Genomic DNA, 18,302 nt, shown 5'->3' on the forward strand with positions numbered 1-18,302 from the left:
GGCGGATGTAGTAGTGGTGGTGGTGGCGGATGTAGTAGTGGTGGTGGTGGCGGATGTAGTAGTGGTGGTGGTGGCGGATGTAGTAATGGTGGTGGTGGCGGATGTAGTAATGGTGGTGGTGGTGGAGGATGTAGTAATGGTGGTGGCGGATGTAGTAATGGTGGTGGCGGATGTAGTAGTGGGGGTGGTGGCGGATGTAGTAGTGGTGGAGGCGGAGGATGTAGTAATGGTGGGGGATGTAGTAATGGTGGTGGTGGATGTGGTGATGGGGGATGTAGTAGTGGTGGTGGCGGATGTAGTAGTGGTGGTGGCGGATGTAGTAGTAGTGGTGGTGGCGGATGTAGTAGTAGTGGTGGTGGCGGATGTAGTAGTAGTGGTGGTGGCGGATGTAGTAGTAGTGGTGGTGGCGGATGTAGTAGTAGTGGTGGTGGCGGATGTAGTAGTGGTGGTGGCGGATGTAGTAGTGGTGGTGGTGGCGGATGTAGTAGTAGTGGTGGTGGTGGATGTAGTAGTGGTGGTGGTGGCGGATGTAGTAATGGTGGTGGTGGTGGTGGCGGATGTAGTAATGGTGGTGGTGGTGGAGGATGTAGTAATGGTGGTGGTGGAGGATGTAGTAATGGTGGTGGATGTAGTAGTGGTGGATGTAGTAGATGTAGTAGTGGTGGATGTAGTAGATGTAGCGGTAGATGTAGTAGTGGATGTAGTAATAGTAGTGGATGTAGTAATGGTGGTGGATGTAGTAGATGTAGTAGTGGCAGTTGTAGTAATAGTAGTGGATGTAGTAATGGTGGTGGATGTAGTAGATGTAGTAGTGGCAGTTGTAGTAATAGTAGTGGATGTAGTAATGGTGGTGGATGTAGTAGATGTAGTAGTGGCAATTGTAGTAATAGTGGTGGATGTAAGCAGAGGTTTTTATTATTATTCTATTGGATTATTTTCTGCCTGGCTGTCGGATATTTGCTATTATCCATTGCTACAGTAAAAATGACATATCGTTAACGTTTGCTTTATTTTGAGATACAATACAAACATCTTAAAATAGAAACCTACTAAAACAAACATACACCATCTATCAGACCGTCCGACGCAGCCATTTAAACAGGCCGGACAGGAAAGGTCTTTGAACATGCGCAGTAGCCTAGTTACGGTGTACATACCCCGGGTCTCGAGGACAGCGGCTGAACTGTCAGTTGCGCGTCGGTGTGGAGAGTTACCGCGGTGCCGTGAACCCCTTTCCCACGGGTGATCGCGAATGCTTTTTTTTTTATTTTTTAAGCAGAGGGGCTCTGTCGCACACGCGGTCATTATAAATAGAAAACCACGGAGAATGTGACGACAGCAGGAGTGGACTACCGAGGAAGACTACCGAGGCAGCAGACTGAGCCTTGAATGCAAATGGGAGTAGTGATCTGAGTTGGCAGCAGAAGGGCTAGAAATTATCTATTTTTTTGCTGCGCCTAGTTTGAGTTTTACTTTTGTTTTGGGGCTTTCAGACCGTCTATTTGTATAGCTGTAACTTTTGACTTTTTTATTTATTATTATTTTAGGGGATCGGTTTAGCCCTTTAGTGTAAGTGACTGATAAGCTGTGTGTAGGCCTGTGTTACGGTGTGATATTACTTACGATTGACAAGCTACACCCGACATCAGGACAACCCTAAAGCACTCGATCCAGCCGACTCTCGGTCGATAGAAAGACCCTAACTTCCTGCCCAGCTTGTCTGGTGCAAACGGAAAACTCTCTCTCCTCTCTTCGTTTTTTTAGGGCTGATTAAACCAGCCGCGGGGAAGGTCTTGGGTGACACATGTGATTGTAATGACCCTCCTACCCTTCTCACAGAAATGATACAATGATATGTGAGCGGATTGTAGGTGTGTGTGAGCCAGCTGCAGTGTTACATTGTGGCAGAGGAAGGTTTCTCTGTGGCTCGGTGCACGGCTACTTCCTGGTACAACAGAGAGAGGCAGTGCTGAGTTAAAACACCAAATAGACACATACTGAGAAGAGGGAAGGAACGAGAGAAACACTTGGCCTGTTTCCAGAAATCTAAACCTTCGTTATCTTGTGTATTTCTCTGTTATTTCAACGATTCGAGTGATTTTGAAGGGGCGAATGAAGAATTAGTTTTGGATGCCGAAGGAAGGTCCCGTTGGTTGCGGGTAAAAAGGAATCGTAACGGGGAGGAAGGAACATAGCCCTCCCAACGGCGGACAAGCGTCGCACAGATTTTCTTTCACACCATTGTTTTTTAAAAATACATTTATTATTATAACATCTTCGTGTATTTAATATTTTTGAGAGACGAGGTTAGTTAACGGAAGATATGGGTTGTTTGGGCAACAGCAAGACTGAAGATCAACGCATCGACGAAAAGGCACAACGAGAGGCGAATAAAAAAATAGAAAAACTGTTGCAAAAAGAAAGACAAGCATATAAAGCGACGCACCGGCTGTTATTATTGGGTAAGGTTATATAAACGACTTGGCCCGAACACGGTGTGATCTAAAATATCCTTCATTAAATTACCCCATTACGTATTTGAAAGCCCTCGCTATATGTCATGGTGTATTGATGGAAGCGAAGCCTAGAAATTTGCTTCGTTTTGACAACATTCTAATTCATGTTGACCCCTTTTGATCGTTCGGTTATCAGCAACATATTGTAACATTCAGTCCTGTTTGCTTCATTCCCGAAGGTGCTGGAGAGTCCGGGAAAAGTACTATTGTGAAGCAGATGAGGATTCTACACGTCAATGGTTTTAACGCAGAGTGAGTACATGTTATCCACTGTTGTTACAGGCCCTACTGCATCTCCATTTGACATATAGGCCCAGATATATATATATATATATATACACCCATTTCATAACATATTTGGTTATACTCATGGTCTCCCTGCCTTTGGGTGAGACTGTCAAGATGATAATAGGCCTGTAGAGAACTGAATGGATTTTCCTCGGGCACTGCAGAGCCTAGGCCTCCTCTATCAGTGACCAACACTCAAATGTACTGTACAGTCAGGCGACTACCACTATCACTGATCGCTCTCTCTCTGCTTACAGCAGACACCGATATAGGCTTCAGCATGTGAGACATGAGATCTCCCTGACTGCCTGTTATTACAGCAGTCACATTGTTCACTGTTATGAAGTTATGTATGTCATAACTATGTTGACTATTATTGGGGAGAGGCCTGTGTCTATGGATAATGTGTTTTGCTGTAATGCCTCGTGTGCCTGTGATAGTGGCCTATGTCTGTCTGAGTTGCATACCCCTACCAGTACAACCGTAGGACCAATCTTACTGCCTGTCTGAGTTACAGAGGACTACAGTTGTACTGGTAGAGATATCTTACTGTCTGAGTTACAGAGGACTACAGTTGTACTGGTAGAGATATCTTACTGTCTGTCTGAGTTACAGAAGACTACAGTTGTACTGGTAGAGATATCTTACTGTCTGTTTGAGTTGCATAGGACTACAGTTGTACTGGTAGAGATATCTTACTGTCTGAGTTACAGAAGACTACAGTTGTACTGGTAGAGATATCTTACTGTCTGTTTGAGTTGCATAGGACTACAGTTGTACTGGTAGAGATATCTTACTGTCTGTCTGAGTTACATAGGACTACAGTTGTACTGGTAGAGATATCTTACTGTCTGAGTTACATAGGACTACAGTTGTACTGGTAGAGATATTTTACTGTCTGAGTTACATAGGACTACAGTTGTACTGGTAGAGATATCTTACTGTCTGTCTGAGTTACATAGGACTACAGTTGTACTGGTAGAGATATCTTACTGTCTGAGTTACATAGGACTACAGTTGTACTGGTAGAGATATCTTACTGTCTGAGTTACATAGGACTACAGTTGTACCGGTAGAGATATCTTACTGTCTGTCTGAGTTACATAGGACTACAGTTGTACTGGTAGAGATATCTTACTGTCTGTCTGAGTTACATAGGACTACAGTTGTACTGGTAGAGATATCTTACTGCCTGTCTGGCCTGAACACACACCGACTCTAGTGTGTTAACATCAGATCCTAGAACCGCAGTTGAACCACACTACCTTCAACCCTGTGATCTTTAGCTTCTTAGACGAGCGCTATTGTGACGTTGTTGTTATCTTGTTGGTTACCGTCTCCTCACGCCTGTGTTCTGTCCTCCTTTTGACAGAGAAAAGAAACAGAAAATACAAGATATTCGGAAAAACGTGAAGGACGCGATAGTGGTGAGTAGGATAGTATTAATCTGTGTCTTTCCTGTTTAAAAAAATAAAAAGAATCAACTAGTGGATTACTGGATTACTCTGTCTGCACTATACTGTAAATGGTATCCCTTTCCCTATACTGTATAGCGCAGTACTTTAGATCAGGGCCCTGTTCCCTATACTGTATAGCGCAGTACTTTAGATCAGGGCCCTGTTCCCTATACTGTATAGTGCAGTACTTTATATCAGGGCCCTGTTCCCTATACTGTATAGTGCAGTACTTTAGATCAGGGCCCTGTTCCCTATACTGTATAGCGCAGTACTTGGGACATGTTACATTGTAGTCATGTAGCAGATGCTCTTATCCAGAGCGACTTACAGGAGAAATTCAGGTTAAGTGCCTTGCTCAAGGGCACATCAGCAGATGTTTCACCTAGTTGACTCAGGGATTCAAACCAGGGACCTTTCGGGTTACTGACCCAATGCTCTTAACCTGGGGGCCAATAACCGAAAGGTGGACAGGAGAGCCAAACGGCACGGAGCCAGATGACAGTAGGCCAGGGTCCTACATAGGGAGTAGGGTGCCATCTGAGATGACAGCCTAGACAGTAGCCCAGGGTCCTACATAGGGAGTAGGGTGTCTGAGATGACAGCCTAGACAGTAGCCCAGGGCCCTACATAGGGAGTAGGGTGCCATCTGAGATGACAGCCTAGACAGTAGCCCAGGGCCCTACATAGGGAGTAGGGTGCCATCTGAGATGACAGCCTAGACAGTAGCCCAGGGTCCTACATAGGGAGTAGGGTGCCATCTGAGATGACAGCCTAGACAGTAGCCCAGGGCCCTACATAGGGAGTAGGGTGCCATCTGAGATGACAGCCTAGACAGTAGCCCAGGGCCCTACATAGGGAGTAGGGTGCCATCTGAGATGACAGCCTAGACAGTAGCCCAGGGCCCTACATAGGGAGTAGGGTGCCATCTGAGATGACAGCCTAGACAGTAGCCCAGGGCCCTACATAGGGAGTAGGGTGCCATCCGAGATGACAGCCTAGACAGTAGCCCAGGGCCCTACATAGGGAGTAGGGTGCCATCTGAGATGACAGCCTAGACAGTAGCCCAGGGCCCTACATAGGGAGTAGGGTGCCATCTGAGATGACAGCCTAGACAGTAGCCCAGGGCCCTACATAGGGAGTAGGGTGCCATCTGAGATGACAGCCTAGACAGTAGCCCAGGGCCCTACATAGGGAGTAGGGAGCCATCTGAGATGACAGCCTAGACAGTAGCCCAGGGCCCTATATAGGGAGTAGGGTGCCATCTGAGATGACAGCCTAGACAGTAACCCAGGGCCCTACATAGGGAGTAGGGTGCCATCTGAGATGACAGCCTAGACAGTAGCCCAGGGCCCTACATAGGGAGTAGGGTGCCATCTGAGATGACAGCCTAGACAGTAGCCCAGGGCCCTACATAGGGAGTAGGGTGCCATCTGAGATGACAGCCTAGACAGTAGCCCAGGGCCCTACATAGGGAGTAGGGTTCCATCTGAGATGACAGCCTAGACAGTAGCCCAGGGCCCTACATAGGGAGTAGGGTGCCATCTGAGATGATTGGACATACCAATCCTATTTTCCTGATTTGTTTTTAAAATGTATTTATCTTACCGCCGGCGTGTGCCTCCTCTTTCTAGACGATAGTGTCAGCCATGAGCACCTTGATACCCCCAGTCTCTCTCGCCAACCCCGAAGACCAGTTCAGAATCGAATACATCAAAAGCATAGCTCCTCTCTCGGACTTTGACTACACACAGGTAAGATAGCTGTTTTAGGTTTTCATTCGTGTGTGTGTGTGTGAGAGAGCGCTTGGTGTGGTCACCTACAGTGGATTGATTTGAGACATGTATGATATCTGTCAGATATATCATGTAGGTGTTCAGCAGTTGTAATAATGGATGCTATTTTGATTCAACTTTGCATTTATGTTTTTAGTTCCTCTTTTTCAGTCCTCTGAGTTCCCGATGCAGACCCCCCCCCCCCCCCCGGCTGCCAGTTTAGACCAGAGCCCTATTCCCTATACAGTGCACTACTTTAGACCAGAGCTCTGTGCCACCCTATTCCCTATATGGTGCACTACTTTAGACCAGAGCCCTATTCCCTATATAGTACACTACTATAGACCAGAGCCCTATTCCCTATATAGTGCACTACTATAGACCAGAGCCCTATTCCCTATATAGTACACTACTATAGACCAGGGCCCTATTCCCTATATAGTGCACTACTATAGACCAGAGCCCTATTCCCTATATAGTGCACTACTTTAGACCAGAGCCCTATTCCCTATAATAGTGCACTAGATTAGACCAGGGCCCTATTCCCTATGTAGTGCACTACTATAGACCAGAGCCCTATTCCCTATATAGTACACTACTTTAGACCAGAACCCTATTCCCTATATAGTGCACTACTATAGAACAGGGCCCCGAGGGCCTTGGTCAAAAGTAGTGCATCATATAGTGAATAAGGTGCCTTTGGGGACGCCCTCTCAGTATTCAGATTGGGCCATATTATCCATCTGGGAACATGGATGGGATTCAGTCTCCCAAATGGCATCCTATTCCCTACATAGTTTTTTAGGGTGCAGCAGTCTTAAGACACTGTATCTCAGTGCTAGAGGTGCCACTACAGACCCTGGTTCTATTCCAGGCTGTATCACAACTGGCCGTGATTGGGAGTCACATAGGGCGGCGCACAATTGGCCCAGCGTCGTCCGAATTTGGCCGGTGTAGGTCGTCATTGTAAATAAGAATTTGTTCTTTAACCTGACTTGCCTCGTTTAAATAAAAAATGCGTTTGGACAGAAAAGTAGTTCTCTAGGGTGGCATTATGGGACACAGTCTTCTGCTTGGTGTTGATCAGGGCCCCTGATAAAGTTCGGTCACATGACAGGCCAAATGGGAATACACACCGGGTTTTTCATCCTTCTGGAAATCATCATCCTTTGAAAGTTTATGTATATATATTATATATTTTATTATTATTATTATTATTATATTTATTATTTATTATATATATTTATTATTATTATAATTATTATTATATATATATTTATTATTATTATATATATATTTATTATTATTATATATATTTAATTATTATTATATATATTTAATTATTATTATATATATTTAATTATTATTATATATATTTAATTATTATTATATATATTTAATTATTATTATATTATATATTTAATTATATTATATTATATATATATTATATTATATATATTTATTATTATATTATATATATTTATTATTATATATATTTATTATTATATTATATATTTATTATTATATTATATATTTATTATTATTATATATATTTATTATTATTATATATATTTATTTATATTATTATTATATATATTTATTTATATTATTATTATATATTTATTATTATTATATATATATTTATTATTATTATATATATATTTATTATTATTATATATATATTTATTATTATATATATATTTATTATATATATATATTTATTATTATATATATATTTATTATTATATATATTTATTATTATTATATATATATTATTATTATATATATATATTTATTATTATTATATATATTTATTATTATTATATATTTATTATTATTATTATATATTTATTATTATTATATATATATATTTATTATTATTATATATATATTTATTATTATTATATATATATTTATTATTATTATATATATATTTATTATTATTATATATATATTTATTATTATTATATATATATTTATTATTATTATATATATATATTTATTATTATTATATATATATATTTATTATTATTATATATATATATTTATTATTATTATATATATATATTTATTATTATTATATATATATTTATTATTATATATATATTTATATTATTATTATATATGTATATATATATATATATTTATTATTATTATATATGTATATATTATTATTATTATATATGTATATATGTATTTATTTATATATATTTTATTTATATATATATATATTTATGCAAAAGGTTCTCAGTTGATTCTTGTCAGGGTAACAGAACGGTGAGGCCTGATTTTTCTTATGCATCCTGTTTGTGATGATGATCATTTTACTGCAGGCCTTTAGTTATAATCTAGTAGTTACTTGAACTTGCTTTCATTGTGATTCCTAGAGATCGTCCCAGACAAATTCAGATTGGATTTATTAGGTTGACACTGTTCTTGTTTACTGGATGTCATTCTAATCTCACCCGTTGTAATCCACAACTTTCTTGTGAGATGTTTTCTCCCTCTTTTTTAAAGAATGGTGATGACAGCATGAGGCTTACTAGCTATACACTGACATGATTAGTGTCTGTCTGCATGGTAACGGGGCCTGTCTGTCTGCATGGTAACGGGGCCTGTCTGTCTGCATGGTAACGGGGCCTGTCTGTCTGCATGGTAACGGGGCCTGTCTGTCTGCATGGTAACGGGGCCTGTCTGTCTGTCTGTATGGTTACGGGGCCTGTCTGCAATTTCAATACAAATGTGATTTAGTTGTGCAACCCTAGTGGGTACTACAGGTCTAAGTTGTTGTGGTGGGGTGGCACTGGGAGGACCAGTGTTGTGGTGGGGGGGGCACTGGGAGGATCACTGGTGGGGTGGGGTGGCACTGGGAGGACCAGTGTTGTGGTGGGGTGGCACTGGGAGGACCAGTGGTGGGGTGGCACTGGGAGGACCAGTGGTGGGGTGGCACTGGGAGGACCAGTGTTGTGGTGTTGTGGGGCGGCACTGGGAGGACCAGTGTGGTGGGGCGGCACTGGGAGGACCGGTGTGGTGGGGCGGCACTGGGAGGACCGGTGTGGTGGGGCGGCACTGGGAGGACCGGTGTGGTGGGGCGGCACTGGAGGACCGGTGTGGTGGGGCGGCACTGGGAGGACCGGTGTGGTGGGGCGGCACTGGGAGGACCGGTGTGGTGGGGCGGCACTGGGAGGACCGGTGTGGTGGGGCGGCACTGGGAGGACCGGTGTGGTGGGGCGGGGCGGCACTGGGAGGACCGGTGTGGTGGGGCGGGGCGGCACTGGGAGGACCGGTGTGGTGGGGCGGGGCGGCACTGGGAGGACCAGTGTTGTGGTGGGGCGGGGCGGCACTGGGAGGACCAGTGTTGTGGTGGGGCGGGGCGGCACTGGGAGGACCAGTGTTGTGGTGGGGTGGGGCGGGGCGGCACTGGGAGGACCAGTGTTGTGGGGCGGCACTGGGAGGACCAGTGTTGTGGTGGGGTGGGGCGGCACTGGGAGGACCAGTGTTGTGGTGGGGTGGGCGGCACTGGGAGGACCAGTGTGGTGGGGCGGCACTGGGAGGACCAGTGTGGTGGGGCGGCACTGGGAGGACCAGTGTGGTGGGGCGGCACTGGGAGGACCAGTGTTGTGGGGCGGCACTGGGAGGACCAGTGTTGTGGTGGGGTGGGGCGGCACTGGGAGGTCCAGTGGTGTGGTGGGGTGGGGCGGCACTGGGAGGACCAGTGTTGTGGTGGGGTGGGGCGGCACTGGGAGGACCAGTGTTGTGGGGCGGCACTGGGAGGACCAGTGTTGTGGGGCGGCACTGGGAGGACCAGTGTGGTGGGGCGGCACTGGGAGGACCAGTGTGGTGGGGCGGCACTGGGAGGACCAGTGTGGTGGGGCGGCACTGGGAGGACCAGTGTGGTGGGGCGGCACTGGGGAGACAGTGTGTTGGGGCGGACACTGGGAGGACCAGTGTGGTGGGGCGGCACTGGGAGGACCAGTGTGGTGGGGCGGCACTGGGAGGACCAGTGTGGTGGGGCGGCACTGGGAGGACCAGTGTTGTGGTGGGGCGGCACTGGGAGGACCCACTGGGAGGACCGGTGTGGTGGGGCGGCACTGGGAGGACCGGTGTGGTGGGGCGGCACTGGGAGGACCCACTGGGAGGACCGGTGTGGTGGGGCGGCACTGGGAGGACCGGTGTGGTGGGGCGGCACTGGGAGGACCGGTGTGGTGGGGCGGCACTGGGAGGACCGGTGTGGTGGGGCGGCACTGGGAGGACCGGTGTGGTGGGGCGGGGCGGCACTGGGAGACGGTGTGGTGGGGCGGCACTGGGAGGACCGGTGTGGTGGGGCGGGGCGGCACTGGGAGGACCAGTGTTGTGGTGGGGCGGGGCGGCACTGGGAGGACCAGTGTTGTGGTGGGGCGGGGCGGCACTGGGAGGACCAGTGTTGTGGTGGGGCGGGGCGGCACTGGGAGGACCAGTGTTGTGGTGGGGCGGGGCGGCACTGGGAGGACCAGTGTTGTGGTGGGGCGGGGCGGCACTGGGAGGACCAGTGTTGTGGTGGGGTGGGGCGGCACTGGGAGGACCAGTGTTGTGGGGCGGCACTGGGAGGACTAGTGTTGTGGTGGGGTGGGGCGGCACTGGGAGGACCAGTGTTGTGGTGGGGTGGGACGGCACTGGGAGGACCAGTGTGGTGGGGCGGCACTGGGAGGACCAGTGTTGTGGGGCGGCACTGGGAGGACCAGTGTTGTGGGGCGGCACTGGGAGGACCAGTGTGGTGGGGCGGCACTGGGAGGACCAGTGTTGTGGGGCGGCACTGGGAGGACCAGTGTTGTGGGGCGGCACTGGGAGGACCAGTGTTGTGGTGGGGTGGGGCGGCACTGGGAGGACCAGTGGTGTGGTGGGGTGGGGCGGCACTGGGAGGACCAGTGTTGTGGTGGGGCGGGGCGGCACTGGGAGGACCAGTGTTGTGGTGGGGTGGGGCGGCACTGGGAGGACCAGTGTTGTGGGGCGGCACTGGGAGGACCAGTGTTGTGGGGCGGCACTGGGAGGACCAGTGTTGTGGTGGGGTGGGGCGGCACTGGGAGGACCAGTGTTGTGGTGGGGTGGGACGGCACTGGGAGGACCAGTGTGGTGGGGCGGCACTGGGAGGACCAGTGTTGTGGGGCGGCACTGGGAGGACCAGTGTTGTGGGGCGGCACTGGGAGGACCAGTGTGGTGGGGCGGCACTGGGAGGACCAGTGTTGTGGGGCGGCACTGGGAGGACCAGTGTTGTGGTGGGGTGGGGCGGCACTGGGAGGACCAGTGGTGTGGTGGGGTGGGGCGGCACTGGGAGGACCAGTGTTGTGGTGGGGTGGGGCGGCACTGGGAGGACCAGTGTTGTGGTGGGGTGGGGCGGCACTGGGAGGACCAGTGTTGTGGGGCGGCACTGGGAGGACCAGTGTTGTGGGGCGGCACTGGGAGGACCAGTGTGGTGGGGCGGCACTGGGAGGACCAGTGTGTTGGGGCGGCACTGGGAGGACCAGTGTGGTGGGGCGGCACTGGGAGGACCAGTGTGGTGGGGCGGCACTGGGAGGACCAGTGTGGTGGGGCGGCACTGGGAGGACCAGTGTTGTGGTGGGGCGGCACTGGGAGGACCAGTGTTGTGGTGGGGCGGCACTGGGAGGACCAGTGTTGTGGTGGGGCGGCACTGGGAGGACCAGTGTTGTGGTGGGGTGGCACTGGGAGGATCAGTGGTGGGGTGGGGTGGGGTGGCACTGGGAGGACCAGTGTTGTGGGGCGGCACTGGGAGGACCAGTGTTGTGGGGCGGCACTGGGAGGACCAGTGTGGTGGGGCGGGACTGGGAGGACCAGTGTGGTGGGGCGGGACTGGGAGTACCAGTGTGGTGGGGCGGCACTGGGAGGACCAGTGTGGTGGGGCGGCACTGGGAGGACCAGTGTGGTGGGGCGGCACTGGGAGGACCAGTGTGGTGGTGGGGTGGGGTGGCACTGGGAGGACCAGTGGTGGGGTGGCACTGGGAGGATCAGTGTTGTGGTGGGGTGGCACTGGGAGGATCAGTGGTGGGGTGGGGTGGCACTGGGAGGATCAGTGTTGTGGTGGGGTGGCACTGGGAGGACCAGTGTTGTGGTGGGGTGGCACTGGGAGGACCAGTGTTGTGGTGGGGTGGCACTGGGAGGACCAGTGTTGTGGTGGGGTGGCACTGGGAGGACCAGTGTTGTGGTGGGGTGGCACTGGAAGGATCACTGTTGGGGTGGGGTGGCACTGGGAGGATCAGTGGTGGGGTGGGGTGGGGTGGCACTGGGAGAACCAGTGTTGTGGTGGGGTGGGGTGGCACTGGGAGGACCAGTGTTGGGGTGGCACTGGGAGGACCAGTGTTGGGGTGGCACTGGGAGGATCAGTGGTGGGGTGGCACTGGGAGGACCAGTGTTGGGGTGGCACTGGGAGGATCAGTGGTGGGGTGGGGTGGCACTGGAAGGATCAGTGTTGTGGTGGGGTGGCACTGGAAGGATCACTGTTGGGGTGGGGCGGCACTGGGAGGATCAGTGGTGGGGTGGGGCGGCACTGGGAGGATCAGTGGTGGGGTGGCCCTGGGAGGACCAGTGTTGGGGTGGCCCTGGGAGGACCAGTGTTGGGGTGGGGTGGCCCTGGGCCAAGTGCGCGCCGCCTTATGGGCCTCCCGATCACGGCCTGTAGTGCCTTAGACCGCCGCGCCACTCTGAAGCTGTTTTTCAGTCTCTCGGTCCCAGCTTTGATGCACCTGTACTGACCTCGCCTTCTGGATGACAGCGGGGTGAACAGGCAGTGGCTCGGGTGGTTGATGTCCTTGATGATCTTTATGGCCTTCCTGTAGCATCGGGTGGTGTAGGTGTCCTGGAGGGCAGGTAGTTTGCCCCCGGTGATGCGTTGTGCAGACCTCACTACCCTCTGGAGAGCCTTACGGTTGAGGGCGGTGCAGTTGCCATACCAGGCGGTGATACAGCCCGCCAGGATGCTCTCGATTGTGCATCTGTAGAAGTTTGTGAGTGCTTTTGGTGACAAGCCAAATTTCTTCAGCCTCCTGAGGTTGAAGAGGCGCTGCTGCGCCTTCCTCACGATGCTGTCTGTGTGAGTGGACCAATTCAGTTTGTCTGTGATGTGTATGCCGAGGAACTTAAAACTTGCTACCCTCTCCACTACTGTTCCATCGATGTGGATGGGGGGATGTTCCCTCTGCTGTTTCCTGAAGTCCACAATCATCTCCTTAGTTTTGTTGACGTTGAGTGTGAGGTTATTTTCCTGACACCACACTCCGAGGGCCCTCACCTCCTCCCTGTAGGCCGTCTCGTCGTTGTTGGTAATCAAGCCTACCACTGTTGTGTCGTCCGCAAACTTGATGATTGAGTTGGAGGCGTTCGTGGCCACGCAGTCGTGGGTGAACAGGGAGTACAGGAGAGGGCTCAGAACGCACCCTTGTGGGGCCCCAGTGTTGAGGATCAGCGGGGAGGAGATGTTGTTGCCTACCCTCACCACCTGGGGGCGGCCCGTCAGGAAGTCCAGTACCCAGTTGCACAGGGCGGGGTCGAGACCCAGGGTCTCGAGCTTGATGACGAGCTTGGAGGGTACTATGGTGTTGAATGCCGAGCTGTAGTCGATGAACAGCATTCTCACATAGGTATTCCTCTTGTCCAGATGGGTTAGGGCAGTGTGCAGTGTGGTTGAGATTGCATCGTCTGTGGACCTATTTGGGCGGTAAGCAAATTGGAGTGGGTCAAGGGTGTCAGGTAGGGTGGAGGTGATATGGTCCTTGACTAGTCTCTCAAAGCACTTCATGATGACGGATGTGAGTGCTACGGGGCGGTAGTCGTTTAGCTCAGTTACCTTAGCTTTCTTGGGAACAGGAACAATGGTGGCCCTCTTGAAGCATGTGGGAACAGCAGACTGGTATAGGGATTGGTTGAATATGTCCGTAAACACACCGGCCAGCTGGTCTGCGCATGCTCTGAGGGCGCGGCTGGGGATGCCGTCTGGGCCTGCAGCCTTGCGAGGGTTAACACGTTTAAATGTCTTACTCACTTCGGCTGCAGTGAAGGAGAGACCGCATGTTTTCGTTGCAGGCCGTGTCAGTGGCACTGTATTGTCCTCAAAGCGGGCAAAACAGTTGTTTAGTCTGCCTGGGAGCAAGACATCCTGGTCCGTGACTGTGCTGGGTTTCTTCCTGTAGTCCGTGATTGACTGTAGACCCTGCCACATGCCTCTTGTGTCTGAGCCGTTGAATTGAGATTCTACTTTGTCTCTGTACTGGCGCTTAGCTTGTTTGATAGCCTTGCGGAGGGAATAGCTGCACTGTTTGTATTCAGTCATGTTACCAGACACCTTGCCCTGATTAAAAGCAGTGGTTCGCGCCTTCAGTTCCACACGAATGCTGCCATCAATCCACGGTTTCTGGTTGGGGAATGTTTTAATCGTTGCTATGGGAACGACATCTTCAACGCACGTTCTAATGAACTCGCACACCGAATCAGCGTATTCGTCAATGTTGTTGGCTGACGCAATACGAAACATCTCCCAGTCCACGTGATGGAAGCAGTCTTGGAGTGTGGAGTCAGCTTGGTCGGACCAGCGTTGGACAGACCTCAGCGTGGGAGCTTCTTGTTTTAGTTTCTGTCTGTAGGCAGGGATCAACAAAATGGAGTCGTGGTCAGCTTTTCCGAAAGGGGGGCGGGGCAGGGCCTTATATGCGTCGCGGAAGTTAGAGTAACAATGATCCAGGGTCTTTCCACCCCTGGTTGCGCAATCGATATGCTGATAAAATTTAGGGAGTCTTGTTTTCAGATTAGCCTTGTTAAAATCCCCAGCTACAATGAATGCAGCCTCCGGATAAATCGTTTCCAGTTTGCAGAGAGTTAAATAAAGTTAGTTCAGAGCCATCGATGTGTCTGCTTGGGGGGGGATATATACGGCTGTGATTATAATCGAAGAGAATTCTCTTGGTAGATAATGCGGTCTACATTTGATTGTGAGGAATTCTAAATCAGGTGAACAGAAGGATTTGAGTTCCTGTATGTTTCTTTCATCACACCATGTCACGTTGGCCATAAGGCATACGCCCCTGCCCCTCTTCTTACCAGAAAGATGTTCGTTTCTGTCCGCGCGATGCGTGGAGAAACCCGCTGGCTGCACCGCTTCGGATTGCGTCTCTCCAGTGAGCCACGTTTCCGTGAAGCAGAGAACGTTACAGTCTCTGATGTCCCTCTGGAATGCTACCCTTGCTCGGATTTCATCAACCTTGTTGTCAAGAGACTGGACATTGGCAAGAAGAATGCTAGGGAGTGGTGCACGATGTGCCCGTCTCCGGAGTCTGACCAGAAGACCGCTTCGTTTCCCTCTTTTTCTGAGTCGTTTTTTTGGGTCGCTGCATGGGAACCATCCCGTGGCACTGGTTGTAAGGCAGAACACAGGATCCGCATCGCGAAAAACAAGTTGACAGTTAACTGACCACCAAAGGCCCAATCTCCACAGGGTGTCACAGCATAAAGGCTTGTGTGGAAGACCGTTGAAAATAAGACATCATTCCAGAGAATAATGAACCCCTTTCTTTTGAATAGTCATTTAGAGTTCGCCCTGTCCAGATACAAGTTACCGCAGAGATCACACATCCATATAGACAGCATCAGAGTTCTTCTCGGAGAACATGTTACCAGAGATCACACATCCATACAGACAACATCAGAGTTCTCCTCGGAGAACATGTTACCAGAGATCACACATCCATATAGACAGCATCAGAGTTCTCCTCAGAGAACATGTTACCAGAGATCACACATCCATATAGACAGCATCAGACTTCTCCTCAGAGAACATGTCTGATAACAGACATGGATAATATAGCGGTTATTCTGTCACAATAGTCAGTCCTCTGGATACTGTAACAGAGATACATTTTGGCCCGTCAGAGATGAAAGGGCCCTTTGTGCTTTCCTTGTGTTCCTGGACAATTTGCCATGCAGCTCCAGGTGACAGAGAGCACATCAATTAGGGCTGAGCAAGATAACGAATGGCAGCAAACAAGTTTGTCTAGCTAGAGCGAGTCGGTTTATCTACTTTCTCTCTCTACCTCTGTGCCACACCCAAACTGGTTACACACGTCGTCCCCTGCTCCTCTCGCCCCCACTCCCAGAGCTCCGCTGATTTTATTTTTGATTGCATCCAAAATCGTATTTAAACTAATTGAATGTTAGCTCGTTGAAATGGCCATGGTTTTATGCTACGTAGCCACTTTAGCATAATTTTTTTTAAACGGTCAATCGCTTAATATTTTAAGTCGTCTCCAAATCAAATTTGTGACAGGCCTAGTTATGACTCGGTTATAAAACAGCCGTCTAGGTCGTCCCTCAGATTAGCTTTTTATTCAGGCCCACATACAGGACTTTCTGAAAATATTTACACCCCTTGCCTTTTTTCCACATGTTGTGTAACAAAGTGGGATTGAAATGGATAAAAAAATAAAATAATTGTCAACGATCAACCAAAAATAATTTGACAAAGTGAAAATAAATTTGAACAGCAAATTATTTTGGGTTGATCGTTGAAAATTATTTTATTTTTTTATCCATTTCAATCCCACTTTGTTACACAACATGTGGAAAAAAGGCAAGGGGTGTAAATATTTTCTGAAAGCCCTGTATGTGGGCCTGAATAAAAAGATATATATATATCTAGTATTAAACCCCCTGAGCCAATACATTTTTAGAGTCACCTTTCTGAGTAAGTCTCTTAAGAGCGTTCCACACCTGGATTGTGTAACATTTGCCTTATTTGGAATACTTTTCAAAATTCTTCAAGCTCTTTCAAATGCTTTGTTGATCGTTGCTTGACAACCGTTTTCAGGTCTTGCCGTAGATTTCCAAGTGGATTTAAGTCAAAACTATAACTCGACCACTGTCTTCTTGGTAAGCAACTCGATTTGGCCTTGTGTTTTATGTCGTCGTCCAGCTGAAAGGTGAATTCGACTCCCGGATTTTTGCCTGTGCAAAACCTGCACCTTTTAAGCGCGGGAGGTTACGCGACTCGAGTCGTGTGATATTAAATCTGACTAGTCGAAGTGTTGTCTTCTCTTCCCTAGCAGTTGAAAACTCAAACATAGAAAAACAACCTATCTTGTGAAGAAAACAACGTAAACAGCCAATAAACACAAAGGCTGTGTCTCACTTCAGTAGACCAGCTTGTGTGCCTGTGAGCAGTGCTTCTAAAAACACATCTTTCCCTCTACTCTCTCTCGGCTCTTCAGGTGCCCCCAGCCAGGGAGTGTAGCAGCGTGAGGTGGAAAAGGCTATTCAGGATTCCTAGTTCTTTGACTTTGTGAGATTCATTTATCAGCTATGAAACAAAATGGCAGAAATACTTTGAAAACAGCGACTGCAGCATTTTATATTAAAGTAAATGTGATCTTGCTTCAAAATAATTTGTGCTTATTTTTGATTTAACTCGGCAAGTCGGTTAAGAACAAATTCTTATTTACAATGACGGTCTATCAAAAAGCAAAAGGACTCCTGTGGGGACGAGGGCCTGGGATTATAAATAAAAATATAGGACAAGAGAGACCTAAGACAATAACATAGCATGGCAGCAACACATGACATCAACATGGTAGCAGCACAACATGGAAGCAACACAACATGGAAGCAACACAACATGGAAGCAACACAACATGGTAGCAACACAGCATGGTAGCAGTACAACATGGTAGCAGCACAACATGGAAGCAACACAACATGGAAGCAACACAACATGGTAGCAACACAGCATGGTAGCAGCACAACATGGTAGCAGTACAGCATGGTAGCAACACAGCATGGTAGCAGCACAACATGGTAGCAACACATGACAACAAAGCATGGTAGCAGAACAACATGACAACACAGCATGGTAGCAACACAACATGACAACACAACATGGTAGCAACACAACATGGTAGCAACACAACATGGTAGCAACACAACATGGTAGCAACACAACATGGTAGCAACACAACATGGTAGCAACACAACATGACAACACAACATGGTAGCAACACAACATGACAACACAACATGGTAGCAACACAACATGGTAGCATCACAACATGGTAGAAACACAACATGGTAGCAGCACATGACAACACAGCATGGTAGCAACACATGACAACACAGCATGGTAGCAACACATGACAACACAGCATGGTAGCAACACACCATGGCAACACAGCATGGTAGCAACACGTGACAACACAGCATGGGAGCAACACGTGACAACACAGCATGGGAGCAACACGTGA

The 18,302-nt window shown here is 48.7% G+C and overlaps 1 protein-coding gene and 1 long non-coding RNA gene across 3 annotated transcripts in view; one reads left to right on the top strand and one right to left on the bottom strand.

Annotated features, from left to right (window-relative positions):
* LOC116357782 (uncharacterized) overlaps positions 1-1,737 on the bottom strand; it is a 27,569-nt gene extending 25,832 nt beyond the window's left edge. The window contains exon 1 of the long non-coding RNA XR_004205733.1: positions 1,624-1,737. This is a non-coding gene — a long non-coding RNA (uncharacterized LOC116357782). The remainder of the gene's footprint in view (positions 1-1,623) is intronic.
* Positions 1-18,302, top strand: part of LOC109886088 (guanine nucleotide-binding protein G(olf) subunit alpha) — a 117,698-nt gene that overhangs the window by 35,419 nt on the left and 63,977 nt on the right. The window contains exons 1-4 of one of the 2 annotated variants that reach the window (XM_031806508.1): positions 1,155-2,462; positions 2,696-2,768; positions 4,177-4,231; positions 5,893-6,012. In XM_031806508.1, coding sequence (XP_031662368.1) covers positions 2,324-2,462; positions 2,696-2,768; positions 4,177-4,231; positions 5,893-6,012 — 387 coding nt within the window. In that variant the 5' untranslated portion in view covers positions 1,155-2,323. Of the gene's footprint in view, positions 1-1,154; positions 2,463-2,695; positions 2,769-4,176; positions 4,232-5,892; positions 6,013-18,302 lie in introns of those variants that run through there. The other variant, XM_031806507.1, reaches the window with a different exon arrangement.

This window comes from Oncorhynchus kisutch, linkage group LG27, assembly GCF_002021735.2.
Source record: "Oncorhynchus kisutch isolate 150728-3 linkage group LG27, Okis_V2, whole genome shotgun sequence".
Taxonomy (NCBI): Eukaryota; Metazoa; Chordata; class Actinopteri; order Salmoniformes; family Salmonidae; genus Oncorhynchus; species Oncorhynchus kisutch.